Source organism: Gavialis gangeticus, unplaced genomic scaffold (assembly GCF_001723915.1).
Source record: "Gavialis gangeticus isolate Ggan-Ray unplaced genomic scaffold, GavGan_comp1, whole genome shotgun sequence".
In the NCBI taxonomy this organism is placed as follows: Eukaryota; Metazoa; Chordata; order Crocodylia; family Gavialidae; genus Gavialis; species Gavialis gangeticus.
In genome coordinates this window covers 48,198,084-48,214,553 of record NW_017728997.1, presented here as the reverse complement: position 1 = coordinate 48,214,553, position 16,470 = coordinate 48,198,084, and the positions used below count along the sequence as shown (strand labels likewise).

At 42.2% G+C, this 16,470-nt stretch overlaps 1 protein-coding gene across 1 annotated transcript in view; it reads left to right on the top strand.

Moving 5' to 3' along the window:
- The window catches only part of DOCK3 (dedicator of cytokinesis 3), a 791,467-nt gene that overhangs the window by 743,715 nt on the left and 31,282 nt on the right, over positions 1 to 16,470 (top strand). Inside the window, exons 42-50 of the mRNA XM_019504626.1 lie at positions 958 to 1,124; positions 1,584 to 1,670; positions 2,175 to 2,354; positions 4,727 to 4,810; positions 7,645 to 7,761; positions 11,271 to 11,392; positions 12,811 to 12,946; positions 13,567 to 13,714; positions 15,777 to 15,929. Coding sequence (XP_019360171.1) covers positions 958 to 1,124; positions 1,584 to 1,670; positions 2,175 to 2,354; positions 4,727 to 4,810; positions 7,645 to 7,761; positions 11,271 to 11,392; positions 12,811 to 12,946; positions 13,567 to 13,714; positions 15,777 to 15,929 — 1,194 coding nt within the window. The remainder of the gene's footprint in view (positions 1 to 957; positions 1,125 to 1,583; positions 1,671 to 2,174; positions 2,355 to 4,726; positions 4,811 to 7,644; positions 7,762 to 11,270; positions 11,393 to 12,810; positions 12,947 to 13,566; positions 13,715 to 15,776; positions 15,930 to 16,470) is intronic.

Here is a 16,470-nt window from a genome sequence, read left to right as displayed (position 1 = left end):
CCCCCCCCCCCCCCCCCCCCCAGTCTGCCTCTGAGGACTGGGTGGGGGCGCCAGGTGCAGTACCTGATACTGCCCCCCAACCTAGTTACACTGATCGGGTAGGGGAGGCCTGTGTCCTGGACCCTGGGGCTACCCCATGCTGGATCCCTATGCTCAGCTGAGCCTACAGATCTGTCATAGGTCAGGCCGAACATGCCACACGTTCCATTTAAGGCATGATACAAATGCATTTGCTATATTATTATGCCATAATTGGCTTTAACACAGGGGTGGGCAGAATGAGGCACGCAGGCCAGATGCAGCCTACCAGGCCATTTTATCAGTCCCGCGGGGCCCCTAAAAAATTTAGAAAATGAATATTTGTCTGCCCCTGGCTGCCTGTCATCCAGCTCTCAATGGCTCACCAAAACTCAGTAAGCGGCCCTCCGCCCAAAATAATTGTCCGCCCCTGCTTTAACATGTAGCAAGGTTACTGTTTATGGCATGATTAACATTTTAATCATACCTTAATTGTAACGTATGTCAGGGCCAGGGATCCTGATGGATGAGAAGTGAGATTTACAAAAATGCCTAAGCAGGCGGATACATAACTCTATCCAAATCAATGGGAATTAGGTGTCTTATCTGCCTTGGCACTTCTGTACATCTCAGTAGGCACCTATCTACATATTCAAGTACCGAAATATGATACAGCTGGCTTTAGGATCCTTAGACTCTAGAGGGCCTTGTGGTGCTGGTGGTGCTAGTACCACGTTATGTTGCTACCTTAAAGTAGCCATGAGTAGAGAGAAGTACTGGAGTAGGAGAGCATGGATTTCATACCCATTGCAGTTCTTATGACAATATCTGGCATCCCTAAGAGAGGTGAAACAGAATTGTGCCTCCTTTCACTTGGGAAGGCAACTCACTGATTTTCTTTTTGGTGCCATTGTGTTTCTTTGACTCACCCATTCGCAGATTTGCAGATTTATGCAGTGACTCCCATCCCAGAAAGTATAGACGTGCTGCAAATGGACCGAGTCCCTGATCGCATAAAGAGCTTTTATCGTGTTAATAATATCAGGAAATTCCGCTATGATAGGCCTTTTCACAAAGGCCCAAAGGACAAGGAGAATGAATTTAAGGTGGGTGGGGTTGGTCATGGTACGTAAGTGTTAATTTCTCCAGGGCAGTAACATTCTTCCTAATTCTATATTGACACAGCACCTCACAAGATCCTAATTCCATGGCTCAAGGTATGAAGCAATGGGACTTGCTTTGCTTATTGACATATAATTACTCAGAGAGTTAGCTTGGCTCCCAGCTTATCGATAGGAGAACAGGGGAGCTGAGCTTTAGTGACTAGTAGGCAAGTTTAACACACTTCTATAAAGCATACTGAGAGTTGGCAGTGGGGGTGAAGGAGGAGAGGGGGATATTGCAACCTTCAGTTTCATGCTACAATCCTTTTTTTAAAACATAATACCTGCTCAGGAGATCTATACAGTCTCAGTTGAAGCCGGGTGGGGGTAACTGCAGAAGACATTGGTAAGCGTGAGATTTTGATTCACCATGTTCTTCATCTTCTGTATTATTTTTCTCAGAGCTTGTGGATTGAACGTACCACTCTGACCCTGACTCACAGTTTACCTGGGATCTCTCGGTGGTTTGAAGTGGAGAGGAGAGAGCTGGTAATATTCATTATATTTCTAACTGCAATTTGAATGGCTAATTTCTTCAAGACATAAGATAGGCAACCTAAAGGCTCTTGGCTGGGGTCTTGCAGTTGAAAAATTCACGTTTCATTGGCAGATGTTGAGTTTATTCCTTTCTCATAGTTTCTCTAGCTGAAGCAGTTGCTAAACATAGCCAGAGAAGTAATGTAAAGGGGATGGAACAGTCAGATGAAGTAGGTGCCAATATAGGGGGATGACGAATCCTGGTGCCATTTCCCATCAGTCATTTGAAGATGCAATAGCTATTGTAGTTGCTAACTAAGCTGAGTGTATGGTTAGAGGATCTGCCCAATGCTTCCCAACAGTGAAATGTTTGTGAAAAGCTGGCTATGTGGCTAGCTACTTTGTGAATCCCCCAAAATCCCAAGAGTGCTTATCAAATAATAGTGGGGATTCATTTCATAGCAAGGAAAGGACTATATTAGCACTAAAGTGCTCATGGCATTTATTACTTTGTAGGTTGAAGTAAGCCCTTTGGAAAATGCCATTCAAGTTGTTGAGAACAAAAATCAGGAGTTGAGGACATTGATCAGCCAGTATCAGCACAAACAAATGCATGGGAACATTAACCTGCTCAGCATGTGCCTGAATGGAGTGATTGATGCTGCTGTGAATGGTGGCATAGCACGGTACCAGGAGGTAAGTCAGAATTGTTCCTCTGAACTTAGTATCAACCTCTTAAAAACTATTTCTCGCTAGCATTTCCCCTACTGTACAGAAGAGAAAGTGACTAAGAAACATGTCAGATAGAAAAAAATATTCATATATACTCAGATTTCATCAACCTGATCCCATGTTGCATAGTGAAGCTTCATATTTTGTTGTTTTACTTTGGCTTTGGGATGTATTGTATTTACTCAAATATAAGACAACTCCCTGACAGTTGATTCTGTATATGGAAAATTTATAAATTTGATATAATTTTCCAGGTGTAGAATCTTATTATTGAAGTTTACCTTCTTCCCACTGGTACAGTAGAGAAAATAAATCTGGGGGCTCAGGCAGCCCCCTTGGCCACTGCCCCCCAACTTCTTCCCCACCTCCTTACTGTCAGATCCTCCTCTACCTGAGCACATGGAAATAAGAGCAAATTTGAAAACCCTGACCTTGAAATAAACATACCAGTAGTAATTTGCATATAGTACAAAAAGGTAAAATGCATCAATTGTGGATGAACTAAGTCTGTGGTTACAAAGACTTAGTTCATCCAGAATTGATGCATTTTACCTTTTTTTTTTAAACTGCTGCAGATTTTATCGAGGTACTTCATAAACACTCTTAAATAGAACCATTGGTACCTACTTATCTATAGTACAAACTATTTTTTTGTCTTTTCAAGGCTAAATCAGTTCCAAATTCAGTTGAGTAAAGCCCAATAGTCAAGTTCCAAAATTTAACTGAGCAGAACTCAGTTGTCAAGTCTGTGTGGCTCTACCACCAGGCAAGTATCCTCCCTCCCAAATCCAAGCAGGTGTCCTATGTGAAAGCCCCAGACCTGAAGGCCTTTGTATTCAGATGTCCTCTGCCTCATTTGATCTTTTGGCTAGGGGCAAGTAAAAGCAGGGGGCATCTGAACTCCAAGGCCTCCGAGCTTGAGGCTTGCACATAGGATGCCTGCCATGGATTTGGGAGTATGTAAAGCCCCAGGCTGAAGAGGCTGGGAGTTAGGATACTTACTGACGGTAGTGCCACACGAACTTGAATGATTGATCTCTGTTCAGATGATAGAATTTGGAACTGATTTGGCCTGATACATGACATTTAAAAAAAAAAGAAATCCAAATTTTTTAATTTTTTTGGGGGGCGGGGAGAGAAGGCAGGAGCGGGGTGGGCTGTCAGAGCTTGCTCCAGCCTCTTCAAGTGCTGGCCTTGTATTGTAGTACCTCTAGGCCCAGTGCTCATTCCCTCCTGGGGGAACAACTGCCCACTTTTTTAAGAGGCACACAAAAAAAAGGTTCCCATCAGCACGTTTGTTCAATATGGACCACATGTTTTATAGTCATGCTCAGTGTCGGCTGCATTTAATGAGCTGCATAGTTGGTTTTCATTAGATAGTGTATTTGATAAGGTTTCCTTATATATGAATGTAAGACGAGGGGCTTGTCTTGTATTCTTTTTAAATATGGTTTAAATGTCTTCTGAAGGGAAGTTGCTGACTGATGCTTCTGAAAAATTGTCTTTTCTTGCCAACTTCCAATGTAGTCTTAGCCCTACAGGCAGTAGCATAACTTGGGGGTAGGTGGCTGGGGCATCAGCCCTGGGTGCCAGTTCAGAAGGGACACCATTATGGAGCCTCTAGCGAGCCTGCACCGTTACCGCTGCCTGTGTGGTTGTGTCTGGGCAGCAACAGCAGCAGCAGCCCTTGCCACTTCTAAAGTCTGTGCAAGGAAGTAAACATTCCTGTTGCCAAGCCCCAGGTGCCAACATTTAAAGTTACGCCTCTGCCTACAGGAAACCGATATGCTATTTCCTTGGTCTGGAGTTATTTAAAGATGCACATTAGGAAAAGGAGATTTAGGGACACTTGCCACATGATGATGATGATGGGCCATATATCTAGGTCATGTATGCCCTGCAGAGAAGCACAGAAAATGCTCGTCATCCTTTATATTATTTACTACTTCAGTCACTTGTTTCCTACAGCTCCTTGACATAATTGAGTGAAACCTATATAAAATTCCAGTAATGGGCTGAGCAGAGGCATAGTGGTATTACTCTGCACTGTCTTGTGGGGAGATTTAATTGGCTCCTTGATCCACTGGGGTTGAGAGGGCATACTGTATAATATTTAACTGTGGCCGCTTTGACTAATTGAGCAGGAGAATTATCTGGAGAGTTAAAACCATACTAATATAGTCCCAGAATACTAAAAGAGATCAATAAAATGCAATTCCTACTGCTTGCCTAATATAAATGCATCCCCTAGGATTTTTGTCCCTTTTCTGCTCCCTTTGTGACATACAAGCATAATGAAATGTTTCCTAATAAGCAGATTTTTCTTTCTCCCACAGGCCTTTTTCGATAAAGATTATATCACCAAGCACCCTGGAGATGCAGAGAAAATCACACAGCTCAAGGAGCTCATGCAGGAACAGGTACTGCTGTGCTTTCAGAGAGGAAGGAATAATTCTGTGGTAGTACTTGGATTTCTTAGCAATCAGTATAAATAATCTAGATTTAAATATTGCATTCAGAAGCACAGAAATGAAGTCTAAGAGGTGGGTAGTGCATTTAAAACAAAGGGAAAGGAGATGGCAAAGGTGTTAATACACTGTCCTTTAATTTTTCTAGACCTGAGTTGAAGCCTAATTAAGATCACAAAGTAATGTTTAGCTGTCTTAGTTTATTATCTAGAGGATTTCTTTCTACGTTACAAATCTACCGTTCATTTTGACATTGTAAGCAGTCTTTCCTCAGTAGTCTCAGTATAACCAAAGTCTGGACCAAGGTAGGTTTACAGAGCCGTATAGGAAAAGCTTATAGAGCACCAATTTATATTAATAACCATGCCTGTATCCAGTGTTCTTGCAGCCTTACTTCCCCAAACATAATGATCTCGCCATATTGAGCTAGTTTGGTTGTAATTCCATGCTCTGGAGGGGACAAAAATATGAAAGTCACATCACTGTTAAATGAAATATGCCATCTTAAAAATGTGCCCAAGCCTGAACAGGGGACTGTGACAGACATATTATGGCCACATCTAGACAAGCGCAGCCATGCAGTATGTGGCACCGCAGATGCATCTGTGGCACCACATACCACACATTCAGCTGTTCTCCAGACTGCAAGGGACAGCACGGGGGGGTGATCCCTGGATATCCAGGGGTCAAAAAAACCTGCACAAAAAAAAGCAGGGTGGTGTATGCGGGGGCAGTGCACACTGCTCAAAACTGGAGCCTGACCAGCTAGAGCCATACTCCAGCTGCTGACCAGGCTCTGAGTGACAGAATCATTGATGCTGCAGTCCCAGGAGGCCCCCAGGATTCCAGGAAAGGTTGCTGGGGGCAGCCCAGTTTCCTCTACCCCACCCAGGGTAACTTGCTTTGCATCAAAGGGCACATGGCAGAGGCATTCCCTGGGGACAACTAGCAGTGGTACAAGGTGTCCTGCTGCTTGTCCCCAGGGAAACAAATGTCCACGCTCATGTGGACATGGCTCGTGTGTCTTCATTATTAGCAAAAAGTCCCTTAATTTCTGTATCTCTGATTTCTTAACTGTAGAATAAGGATAATCATATACTTTAGGGTTACCGTACGTCCAGGTTTTCCCAGACATATCCTCTTTTTGAGTCCTCCAATCTCCATCTGTGCAGTTTTTTGAAATTTGAACAAATGCCTGGGTTTTTGCTTTGCTCTGCTGGTGGGAGCAGGGGGAGGGCGATTGGAGGCAGGGAGCACCACATGTGTCTGCACACACATACAGTATGCAGCCAGGCAGACAGGTGGAAGCAACCTTATCATCTGCATTCAGGAAAGTCTGGGGGGTGGGGGTTGGAGGCCCAGGGCCTTGGGACTGTCTGGCAGGTGGGGGGACAGGGGTATTTGGAGGGAATAGATGTCTGAGTGAGGCTGTGGCTGCAGCAGGGCAAGAGGGGCAGGAGAAAGTGCCTGCCCCACCAGTGGGGGAAGGGGCAGAGGGCCCCTTTGAAGGCAGTGGGGAACTCTGTGGCCAGGCTGGCAGCACAGGGGCCGGTGCCCGTGCTCGCAGGGGTGGAGTGGCCAGGAGACACTGCCTGGGAAGGAGGGGGAAGGGGAAGGGAAAGGGAAGCATGGCCAGGCCACCTGGCACAGTGTGGGAGCCCCAGCCCAGGGTGAGGGATGCCACAGGCCTCCCCTCTTCTTTCCTCCAGCCCACACTGGGGCTGGACTCATTCCGCTGCCGTCCTCGTGAATTGGACTTACCGCACTCTGACTTGGTTGAGACGGGGGCAGCTGGAGCCCCCTCCAGCAGGGCTGGAATGAACAGGTGGGCTGCAGATCAGGAGTGAGGAGCACTGTCAGGGGTGGGGGGGCTGTGGCTTGGGAGTGAGGGCACAGGAGGGGTGGGGGGCTTGTGGTTTGGGACTGCAGGGCACTGGCATGACTGTGAGGGCTGCAAGTCAGGAGTGAGGAACAGTGGCAGGATCAGTTGGGACTGAGGGTCACTAGCATAGCCTGGGGGAGCAAGGGACTGTGGTTTGGGAGTGAGGGGCAGCAGTAGGGACAGGGGGCTGTAGGTTGGAAGTGAAGTGTCCCCCTGACAGGTGTCCTTTTTTTTAGACCTGGAAATGTGGTAACCCTACTTATCCCAGTATTCAAAGCGGAGGGTTGGAAGATCAATTATCTATTGTTTGTCTAGTGTTTGGATAATGAAAGTACTAAATACTACTACTATTATTATCATTACTACTACTTCGGTGGACTTTCTTCTGAGCATCCATGTAATCTTAGTCAATTACTGGCATTATATTTATGTCCTTTATAAACAAATAATGAGCAACACAGAGAGGACAGTTGTGAGTATACAAACAGTTCTTCACCACTCAGATTCATGGTAGGAAATCCTTCTGAAAACTTTCATTAACAACTTTGATTCCTTGTCTGACACTAGATGGGGGGGAAGTATTTTCTTATGTCTGTGGGAAGGCTTAACAGGTTTTCCCTGGAGAATGAATAAACTTGGTCATTTTTACTGTTATTTCTTGCAAATGTAAATCTAACTTCTGATATCATAAATGTGTTTCTCTCACACTTTAAAATACTTGTTAAAGTAACAAATGCTTGTCAGATATCAGCGTGGTAATTTCAGCAGTCTTGCAAATGAGCAATGGAATGTTTTACAAAGATGCTTTGTTCAGTGACTCATTTAGAGGACATAATCATGATAGTGTCTCCTGGACTGAATGTAGATTTTTTTGCATCATGATGTTATGATTTCTTTTTACTAGGTTCATGTCCTAGGAGTGGGTCTGGCAGTACATGAGAAGTTTGTACACCCAGAGATGCGTCCCCTGCATAAAAAATTAATTGACCAGTTCCAGATGATGCGATCTAGTCTGTATCATGTAAGCTGAAACCCATCCTTTTTAAAAATTTTGAGAAATCTAGAGCCATGATCAGAACTTGTTCAGTTGCAATAAAGTGCACACAAGAACTGAGCAAAGCAACATAGACATAGGACAAACTCATACAACAACTGCTTTGGTTTCTTAGGCAAAGTTTGTGAACTGAGTATTTAATTCATACTGTGCTATTTTTAGTTTTTAAAGGTCCCTGTCACCTAATGTGCATCAATGCTGAACTGACAAAAGATCTGAAAAGCTAAATTCCAAGGCACTGTGTTATCATGCAGTACTGTGCAGCAGAGGAAAGAAGATGACTAAAGAGTACTAGATACCCATCCCCCACAACACAGTTCCTGTAATTTCAGAGCAGGATAGCTCGGCCCACCAAATATATGTGCTGCTGTACAATTCCTTTGTTCTGGAGTCATGTGTATGCAGTTATATTGCATGTTCTTCAGCACGTGTCAGCCGGATGAGTGGCTGGACAGACGTACCTACTGGAAGAGGCAATGTATAGGCCAACATGGTTGTTGGATGTGCCTCCTCATCTTCTTTAGAATGCTAAGAAGTCCTGTCTTGATGTCTGTGTCCCCACTCTTATCAGAAAGCAGAAGATTGGTCTCATAGTCAGAATAACTGTGCCTACCTTAAGCTTTTTATCCTGAAATGTCCCACTATCAGTTCAGCTCCAGCAGATCCACAATAGAAAGAGAACAAAGGTAGACAAGTGGCTGATGTTTTAGCACCACATCAAATAAATCTTCTCAAAGCAAATATCCACCAGCCACCCCTTCATACATGAGCATCACATTTTATATGTGCCTTTATACTATTACAAAGAAAGAACAAATAGGACCTTCCATTAAAAATGTGCTTTAGGAAAATTCTCTGTGTGGTTCCCAGTGTTGAAATAGTGAGGTCTATTTAGTGCATTGTTTAAACAAGTGTTCAGGATTTGATTTGCCTTTAATTTTGTTGGGGGATTTAAAAACAGCTTGCCTTTTGGAACTGCCACTGAAGTCATTATTTTGTTAGTGTGTTTGCCACTCAGCTGTCCACGGCGAGGGGAGAGATGTCCTTTTTATGTAATTACCACTTGTTAAAATTGGCTAATGCTGGGAAGCCATGGTTATTTAAAGTGATAGACTAAAACTTAGCTTTGGTAGCACATAGTAAATAGGCTTATGAAACTAATGTGTTGTGACCTTAGAGTTTCATGATCAGCACTTCTTTTTGAATCACTGCCAATTAATTCAAAAGCTTAATCAGATGTTAATTATATAAAAAAGCAAACTAAGCTAAGTCTTAGTGACTAATGTCTTCAGATCTGGCTGCAACTGTAGAACCAAACAGAAAGCATTAGGAAGCTTAACATTGTATAAGAGCAATGCAACTTTCTTTTCTTTTCTTTTCTTTTCTTTCCTTTTTTTTTCAGGAAATCTGATCAATTATTACTCGAGCGTTGTTCTTCTTTTGGCCAATTTATCTGCTTATATTCCTCTGAATCCTCTACAGTGAGAGGCACATCACTGAAAAGTCACCATTTTTTGGGGTGGAGAGGGGAGGGGACTACAGCATCCATAGAACAATCATTACCTTTATTCCAACTGTTGACTATCCAGTTAATGTTTACTTCATATCAGTGTGATGACAGGACATATTTTTTCCACTTCTTAGATTAAATACTGTATTTTCTGCATGTCACATGCTCCCCAAATAAAAGAAGTACTTTGTTTTGGGGAAGGCAGAATGAAGAAAAAGGATTTTTCCAACTCACTCACCATCCCTTTTCTACTCAGACAAAAGCTAGTTTTAATACTTTTACAGCTGAATTGTCAGCAGCTCTTGAATATTCATCCAAAAGCCAAAATTGTAGCTGTTGCTGAAGACTCAACTCTATAGCTATATCTAGGAAATAGGAGGTGAGAGACCAGGAGAAGCTAATAGCAAAATTTGAACAGAGGATAGGATCTCTGTGAGTGACATCTTTTATTGGACCAACTGCATATGTAAGATAAACTTTTTAAAGACTTGCTTTTAGATGCAGTGCATTCTTCTTCAGATCAAAGGATAGCTTAATTAGTGGAACATCAAGGGTATTAGAGGGTCATTAACACCTTCAAAGTGAAGATCAATTAACAGGAAGTAGATAATAATGAGCCATGAAGCCAGTTGACTCCCTCAGCAATGCCTGAACAGAAATGCCACTGCTGCCACTGGCCAATTAGTTTTAAACTTGGCATGGAGCAGGAATCAAAGCACCACTCCCCCCACCCTCAGATCTGCCTCTGCTGAACTCTGCCTCTCCCTCCATACAGCTACTGAAGGAAAGCAAAAGAAAAAAGTCAGCAGCCATCTTACAGCATGTTCATGCTTCTATTCTGGGCAAAAAATTACCTTCCTCACTTAAGAAATGCAACACAATTTTGGAAAGTTAATTTGGGGGGGTGTAGTATGCGAGTAAATATGGTATATAGGTACTTCAGCAGACATCTTAGAGTAGTCATTGACTCCACTCTCACTAAGAGCCATATCCACCTGTTCCTTTATGCTCTTTTATGCTATAATACTCTAGGTCAGCTACTTGAGATGCTTGTGTCCAGTAGGTCTGAGGACATGGGAGAACACTCATCCATTTAGAGAGTACTCAAAAGAGCTTTTGACTTGCTTGCAGACATTTTCAAAAATAGAGACAAGAGTACCTTTGAAAGAATTAAAAAGTGTCTTAAATTATGCACAGCAGTGCACAGTAATGTTTTACATTATATGCCGCAAAGCAATTCCACACTTTTTGAAAGTTATCTTCCAACTTGAAGGCTTTGTCTTTTATTCCTACAAGTTAATACTGTGTAAGGATAACCTCTAGAATACTGAAATACTTGTGGCTCAGGGCTGCCTTTCTCTTTAATATGGAGATATCATGCATGTAGACTGCAGTAGACCTGTGCGAAGCGGCTAGTATTCGCTTCGGATTTGGGGGACAATGATTTGACTAACTGATTTGAATCACTGTCCCAATTCAATTCGGCCAAATCTCTGAACCAGCCAGGCCCACTGCCCGCCCCAGCTCCTGGCTCTTTGAAAAAAAAAAAGCCCTGAATCTCCTCTGAATCGAATCACCACCCGAAGCTTTGCATAGCTCTAGACTGCACCTCCTGGCATCTTTGTACAGGTGGTATGGCTAAAATGCATGCTGGGATATGTATTCTTTTCAATTTGTATAGCCAAAAAGTAAAGGCATCTCCAGTGTGGTCCATTCTATGCCTAAACTTCCAGCAAGTAGCTTGGAAGTTGTCATTAGGAATAAGCTAATGAGGGTCAGAGTGCTGCTGCTGAAGTCTATTAAGATAATTACAGAAACATTACAGCTATGTGGAGAACACAAACACAGAATATACTAAAAATCTTCTGACAACAAAAGGGAAAACTCATTCTACTTTTCCCATGATCCATCCTACATTTAGCCAAAATTTCTGAAGGCGTTAAATGATTTTGTGTTTCCTATGTAGGAGTTGCCTGGTTTGGATAAACTGAGTCCAGCCTGTTCTGGTACCAGTACCCCACGCAGCAATGTTCTGGTGTCACATGGCCCTATGAGCCCAGAGAGCATGAAGCTGGTACATCGACACAGGTACCCTTTTTTTCTGCTGTAATCTCTGGGATGTCTACACAGTTTAAGAAAGTTTTAACTGTCCTATTCTGCATTGACCTGGATTCTGAAAACTCCAGAGAACTGAAGCAGAGACAGACATAGATCCAAAAGAGCCTAATCTCATTGTTGACCAGTAGTATTTTGGAGGCAGCAAAGTTGACTGCACGAAAGTGTCCCTCATGTTTGTCTGTAATAACCGATACCAGATTTTTTTTCCTTCTTTGAAAAGATTTAAAGATCCACAAAGCTACTCCACTGCAGTATTTATACATACAGATAGTATACATCCATAACTGCCAGTTAGAGTCTTCTCAGATCCCCAGATTTATGACTTAAGACGCCTGAATTTTTAATGCTTTGTTGTGCAAATACGGAATGGGTAACCTATGTGGTTATGTAAGACCCACTCTAGGCCCACCATAAAAACAAAGTCTTGTTCCTCATTTTTAGTAAATCATTAGGGGTCAAAAATAGTGGTAGAATCAACATAAAAAACTGAAGTGCTATTTAACTGCAGTAGATGGAGCACAAACACAAGAATGTTACAGAAGTACTAAAAATCTCAACTGCTGTTCTTTGTTCCTGTCAAGGAGTGAGTCCATATAGATGACTTGAAAGTTTTGTTCAGCATACTGTATCAGAGGCTTGCTCTCTTGTGCATGAATTCAAGATGGTATTGTTAAGTTGTGATAAAATTCTGCAGGTCTGCCACTCTTTCAAAGCGATGGCGCCATGTAATTGATAAGTAGTTGTTCTTAAAAGTCATCAACTTGTAAAAGACTTCCCAGCCCTGAAGTAAATTAGAAAGGTTTTATTTTGTATATTATATTTGTGTGTGTCAGAGGGAGACAGAAATGTAACAAAATAATATTACATCAGAAGGGAGCAAAGTGCAGCCTGCAAGCCATTTGGACTGTGTCATTCTACAACCAACTTTTGTGTGGAAAGTATCAACACTGCAGGGAATGTTCCATCTTAATAGCTATTGCCTGGATCCTAAAGAAACATTCTGGGCTTGTCACCACAGTCGTACCTTGGCATTAAAGATTAGAGTGGCTTCAGTCTGCTCTGTTTTAAAGAAATCAGGTGCAGCAATCAAATGCCTAGTAAGATGCCAACTTGCCCCTTGATTGGTGATGTTTGAACATTTATATTGTGTCAGGCTAACTAAAATGTTATAGTATTGGTTTCTTGCTGTTGTTGCTAGGGCAGTGTAGGCAGGTGTGAAGATTTGGGTAAACATATCTGGGAGTGATTTTCAAAGGGGTACTAACTTCTGAAGCTCCCACTGAAGTTGATGGGAACAGCAGGTAACTAGGAATCATTAATTAAAGATAAACTTCAGAAAAGTAATGTTGCCTAACCTTTGCACCTTTTTGTGTCTGTTTTTGTTTTAGTCCATTGAATTTGCTGGGTTCAGTCCGACACTCGTCATCCTCTCTTTCTTCCCATACATCCAGTGAAACAGGAAACCTGGTTATTCTCACAGACAGTTCTGTGGGGGAGGCTGCTGAAGATATGTATCACATGCAGGTACAGCTGCAGTACAGCATTGCGGAGCTGTTGCTCAGACTGGAATTTAACATGGATTGTAGGCTGTATTTAGAACATGGTTCATTTACGTGTATAATAGGTACATGTAGATCTGTTCTGTCTTAGATTTACCCACAGCTATGGATTGCATAGACAGAGCAATATTCCTGTAGAGTCCAAGCTCATGCATAGATTAGTGTCTCCTAAACTTTGATAGAGGTGCCATGGAAGGAAAGATGGCAAACTGACTCTGTACCAAGATGCATGTGATTAACATTTCTGTAGGTGTACCTTGAAGGTAGCTAGTTTTGCTTAAGAACAGGAAAAGGTATAAATACATTTTAAAAAACAGTATGTTTAGAAGTGAACAGGCAAAGTATTTTTGCCCAATTTAACATACTGTATCCCTGTCTTATTCAGTAATTACTCTCTCAATCCATGCCAGCAGATAGATGCTAAAATAGGTCCCACAGCCCAATAATTATTATTACTGTATTTAACTGTAACTATTTCCTAGACAGAGGTCACATGGCCTACGTGTCGGCTGACCTGAGACAGGTGAATATCTAATGCACCAGGCCACTCTGTTCTCTCTTTGCTGATTTCTTTGCCTTCTGCAGCTTGTTTACCCTAACTCCAGGTACCAAGGCTCAGTCACCAACGTCTCTGTTTTATCCTCGTCCCAGGCCAGCCCTTCCACCTCAAGCCTGAGCTCTACTCACTCTGCACCATCCCAGATGATTAACTCTGCTCCTCCCAGTGCACGAGGTAAGAATGAAGGGACTTTGAGCCAAAAGTTAGCAGGGACACAAAGTGGCCCTGACTATTTTCCTAGCAGCTTGATTATGCAGAATATTGAGATGCTTTTTTATATTGATATATTCTGTAATTTCATGAATGCTCTTTTGGAGTTAAGGACTGTTTCGTCAAGTGACTTCCTCTGACATTTTGTTTAGCCCCAAAATGTTGCCAGTCATCTTTTCAGCAAGTCTGGGTGGAATATATTTCTGGTACATGCTGGCTCTTGCCCACTGAACAGTGTAATGGTCTCTAATACATTTGCAAATAATTGAGCCAACCACTTGCATCACAGACATTGTATGAAAATCTAGGATGCCACAATACCCTGTTGTAAATAATCTTCTGAAGAGCATGAATAATTCTTTGCTACAGCACCTGAAAGAAGTAGAAGATCAGAACAAACATTCTTGTGTCTTTAAAGAAATTAAACTATGGTATTGAAGTTCATGTACATATACAAATGAAAGTGGAAAGGGCTTGGGAAAAGGTATAACAGAATTAAAGAGGGACTTAACTGTAGGTGGAAAAAGGGGAAAAGAAGAAATTGGTTGACACCTACTGCCTTATATTCCATTTGGTGTAGAAGTAGCTGAGCTTGGTCCAGTGAATCTTCTTTTTCCCAAGTATCAGACATACAACAGTGCCACTCTGTGGCTGCTATCAGAGCCCTGCATCTTAGCAACATTCACTTGGGTTTCTCCTTTCCTTTTCCTTGAGAATTCATATGCAGATCCACCTTCCTGTACAGAGCATCCACAAGTTTTTACAGCAAACCTACAGGATGCAAACTGTAGAGGATATTGCTCAGATCTTGCCCCTCTACCCCACATAATGGAACTACATTATTTCTTTATAGCCAGAAGACTTCGCAGGCAGGAGCAGAGTTAGGATTTGCTTCCTATCGACTAGAATAAGAGCTTCCTGTTTGTCAATCCAGCCTGTTTTTTCTATTTCCTCTTGCAATCATAATTAACAGTCAATTGCCATGTCATGGATGCAGCTGCATGATTTAATTGAAGGGGGTCGGGTGGAACTGGAAGGTGAGGCGTAGGATCTTCTTTTCAGTACAGGCAGGTCTGTTAATTTTCAAGAACTGAAAGAAAAATTATGACAACCCAGATAAAGTAATACAATTAAGGTGGCATAGCAGAGAAAGGAAAAGGGAAAGGTTTGCTGATACTGTGGATTCAGGAAGATTTGCTTCAGCTAGTTCTAGCAGCATGTAACATCTGAATCTTTTGGGATGGCAGATTTGGGTTTGCAGCAGTTTAAATGAGTTTTTGCTTTAGAAATTCAGTTGTCACAGCTGCAGACCTTGCCACTCCTTTTGAGCTGTCTGACTTCCCAGTATTACTGACTCCTTACCAACTCCTACCCCTCAGCTGTGGCTTCTGCTGTTGCCTGGAAACCAACATGATGAACAATATAAAAAGATGTCTGGTTGATGCATAAGTCAATAGCACCTCCAATGGAGAAAAAGTAGATAACTCTAATGACTGCTAATTAGGGAACAGCAAGAGAAATCATAATTTAAAAACTGTGTTGCTTGAAAAGATATTTAATTTACTTTATTACGCTTACTTAAATATTCTGATGCTTTTAAGATAAAGCAGTTCTTCCCTGCAGTTCTGTCCATTTTCAGGTAGGCAAAAAGTAGGATTTACTTCTGCAGTCAGACCTGCTTATTATGAAATTATGTTTGTAATAAGGTAGAACAGAAGTCCCAGATCTTTTCCAAGCTTCACAGTGTGCAAATTATTAATTTGGTTATTGTGAAACCGCCATTTAAAATGCAGTTGTTCATCAAGAAATAAGAAAATTTCACATTTATAGTTCTACTGTGTTAACATGACTTTGGGGCTTTTGGGTGGTTTTTTTGGTTTGGTGATTTTTTTTGGTTTTGGTTTTTAATTGGGTGACTTTGATGCTTGTGAAAATGAGAAACCAATGGCTCTGGCTAGAGCAAGTTCACAGCTCTGTCAATGCACCTCTATCCTTTTTATATTTATTTATATTCTTTTTAATTTAGTGCTGGTGAAAGGTGCTGGATTGACACCACTGGAGGCTGAAGCCCTCTATTTATCCACAGAACAGATACAGCATGGGCGGCAGCAGTACAAGCTTCCCCACACTGCCCCCACCAATGTGCCTCATCTCTGTCCTGGAGGGACCACCTCTAGAGGTGAGAGGATAGTTCAGTCTCCATGACCCATCCAGTCCTTGGCCTTTCTGCTGAGACTACTAACACAGTTACCAGTTGTGGTGCTACATATAAACACTCATCAGTCAGGAAGTATGCTAAGGTGTCCAACTCGCTTCACATGGACCTTCTAGCATGTATCAAACTTGGTAACTATTTTGCCACCTCTAGCCAGAGGTTGAACATTAGTTATTTCTAGTTCTTTTATTTATTAGATGTTAATAGCTTTCACCTGTGGGTTCGCACCTTAACGTGGAGGTGAAAGAGTATCCCTTTAGCCAAATCTTTGCACCATCTTATCTGTTTAGCTGCACCTCCTCCTGCAGCACCCTGAACAGAAGGGATCTTTGTGACCTGGATTAACTTCTAGAGTTTGTTCAGCTTGTATCATTCCAAATTTGTGGGATTTTGTGCTGTAAAAAGGTTGGGACATAACAGGAGCATACACATGTTCCCACTAGAGCAGGGGCAGGCAATTATTTGGCATGAACTTCTTGCGCTACATCCTGGAGGTTTGAAGTTG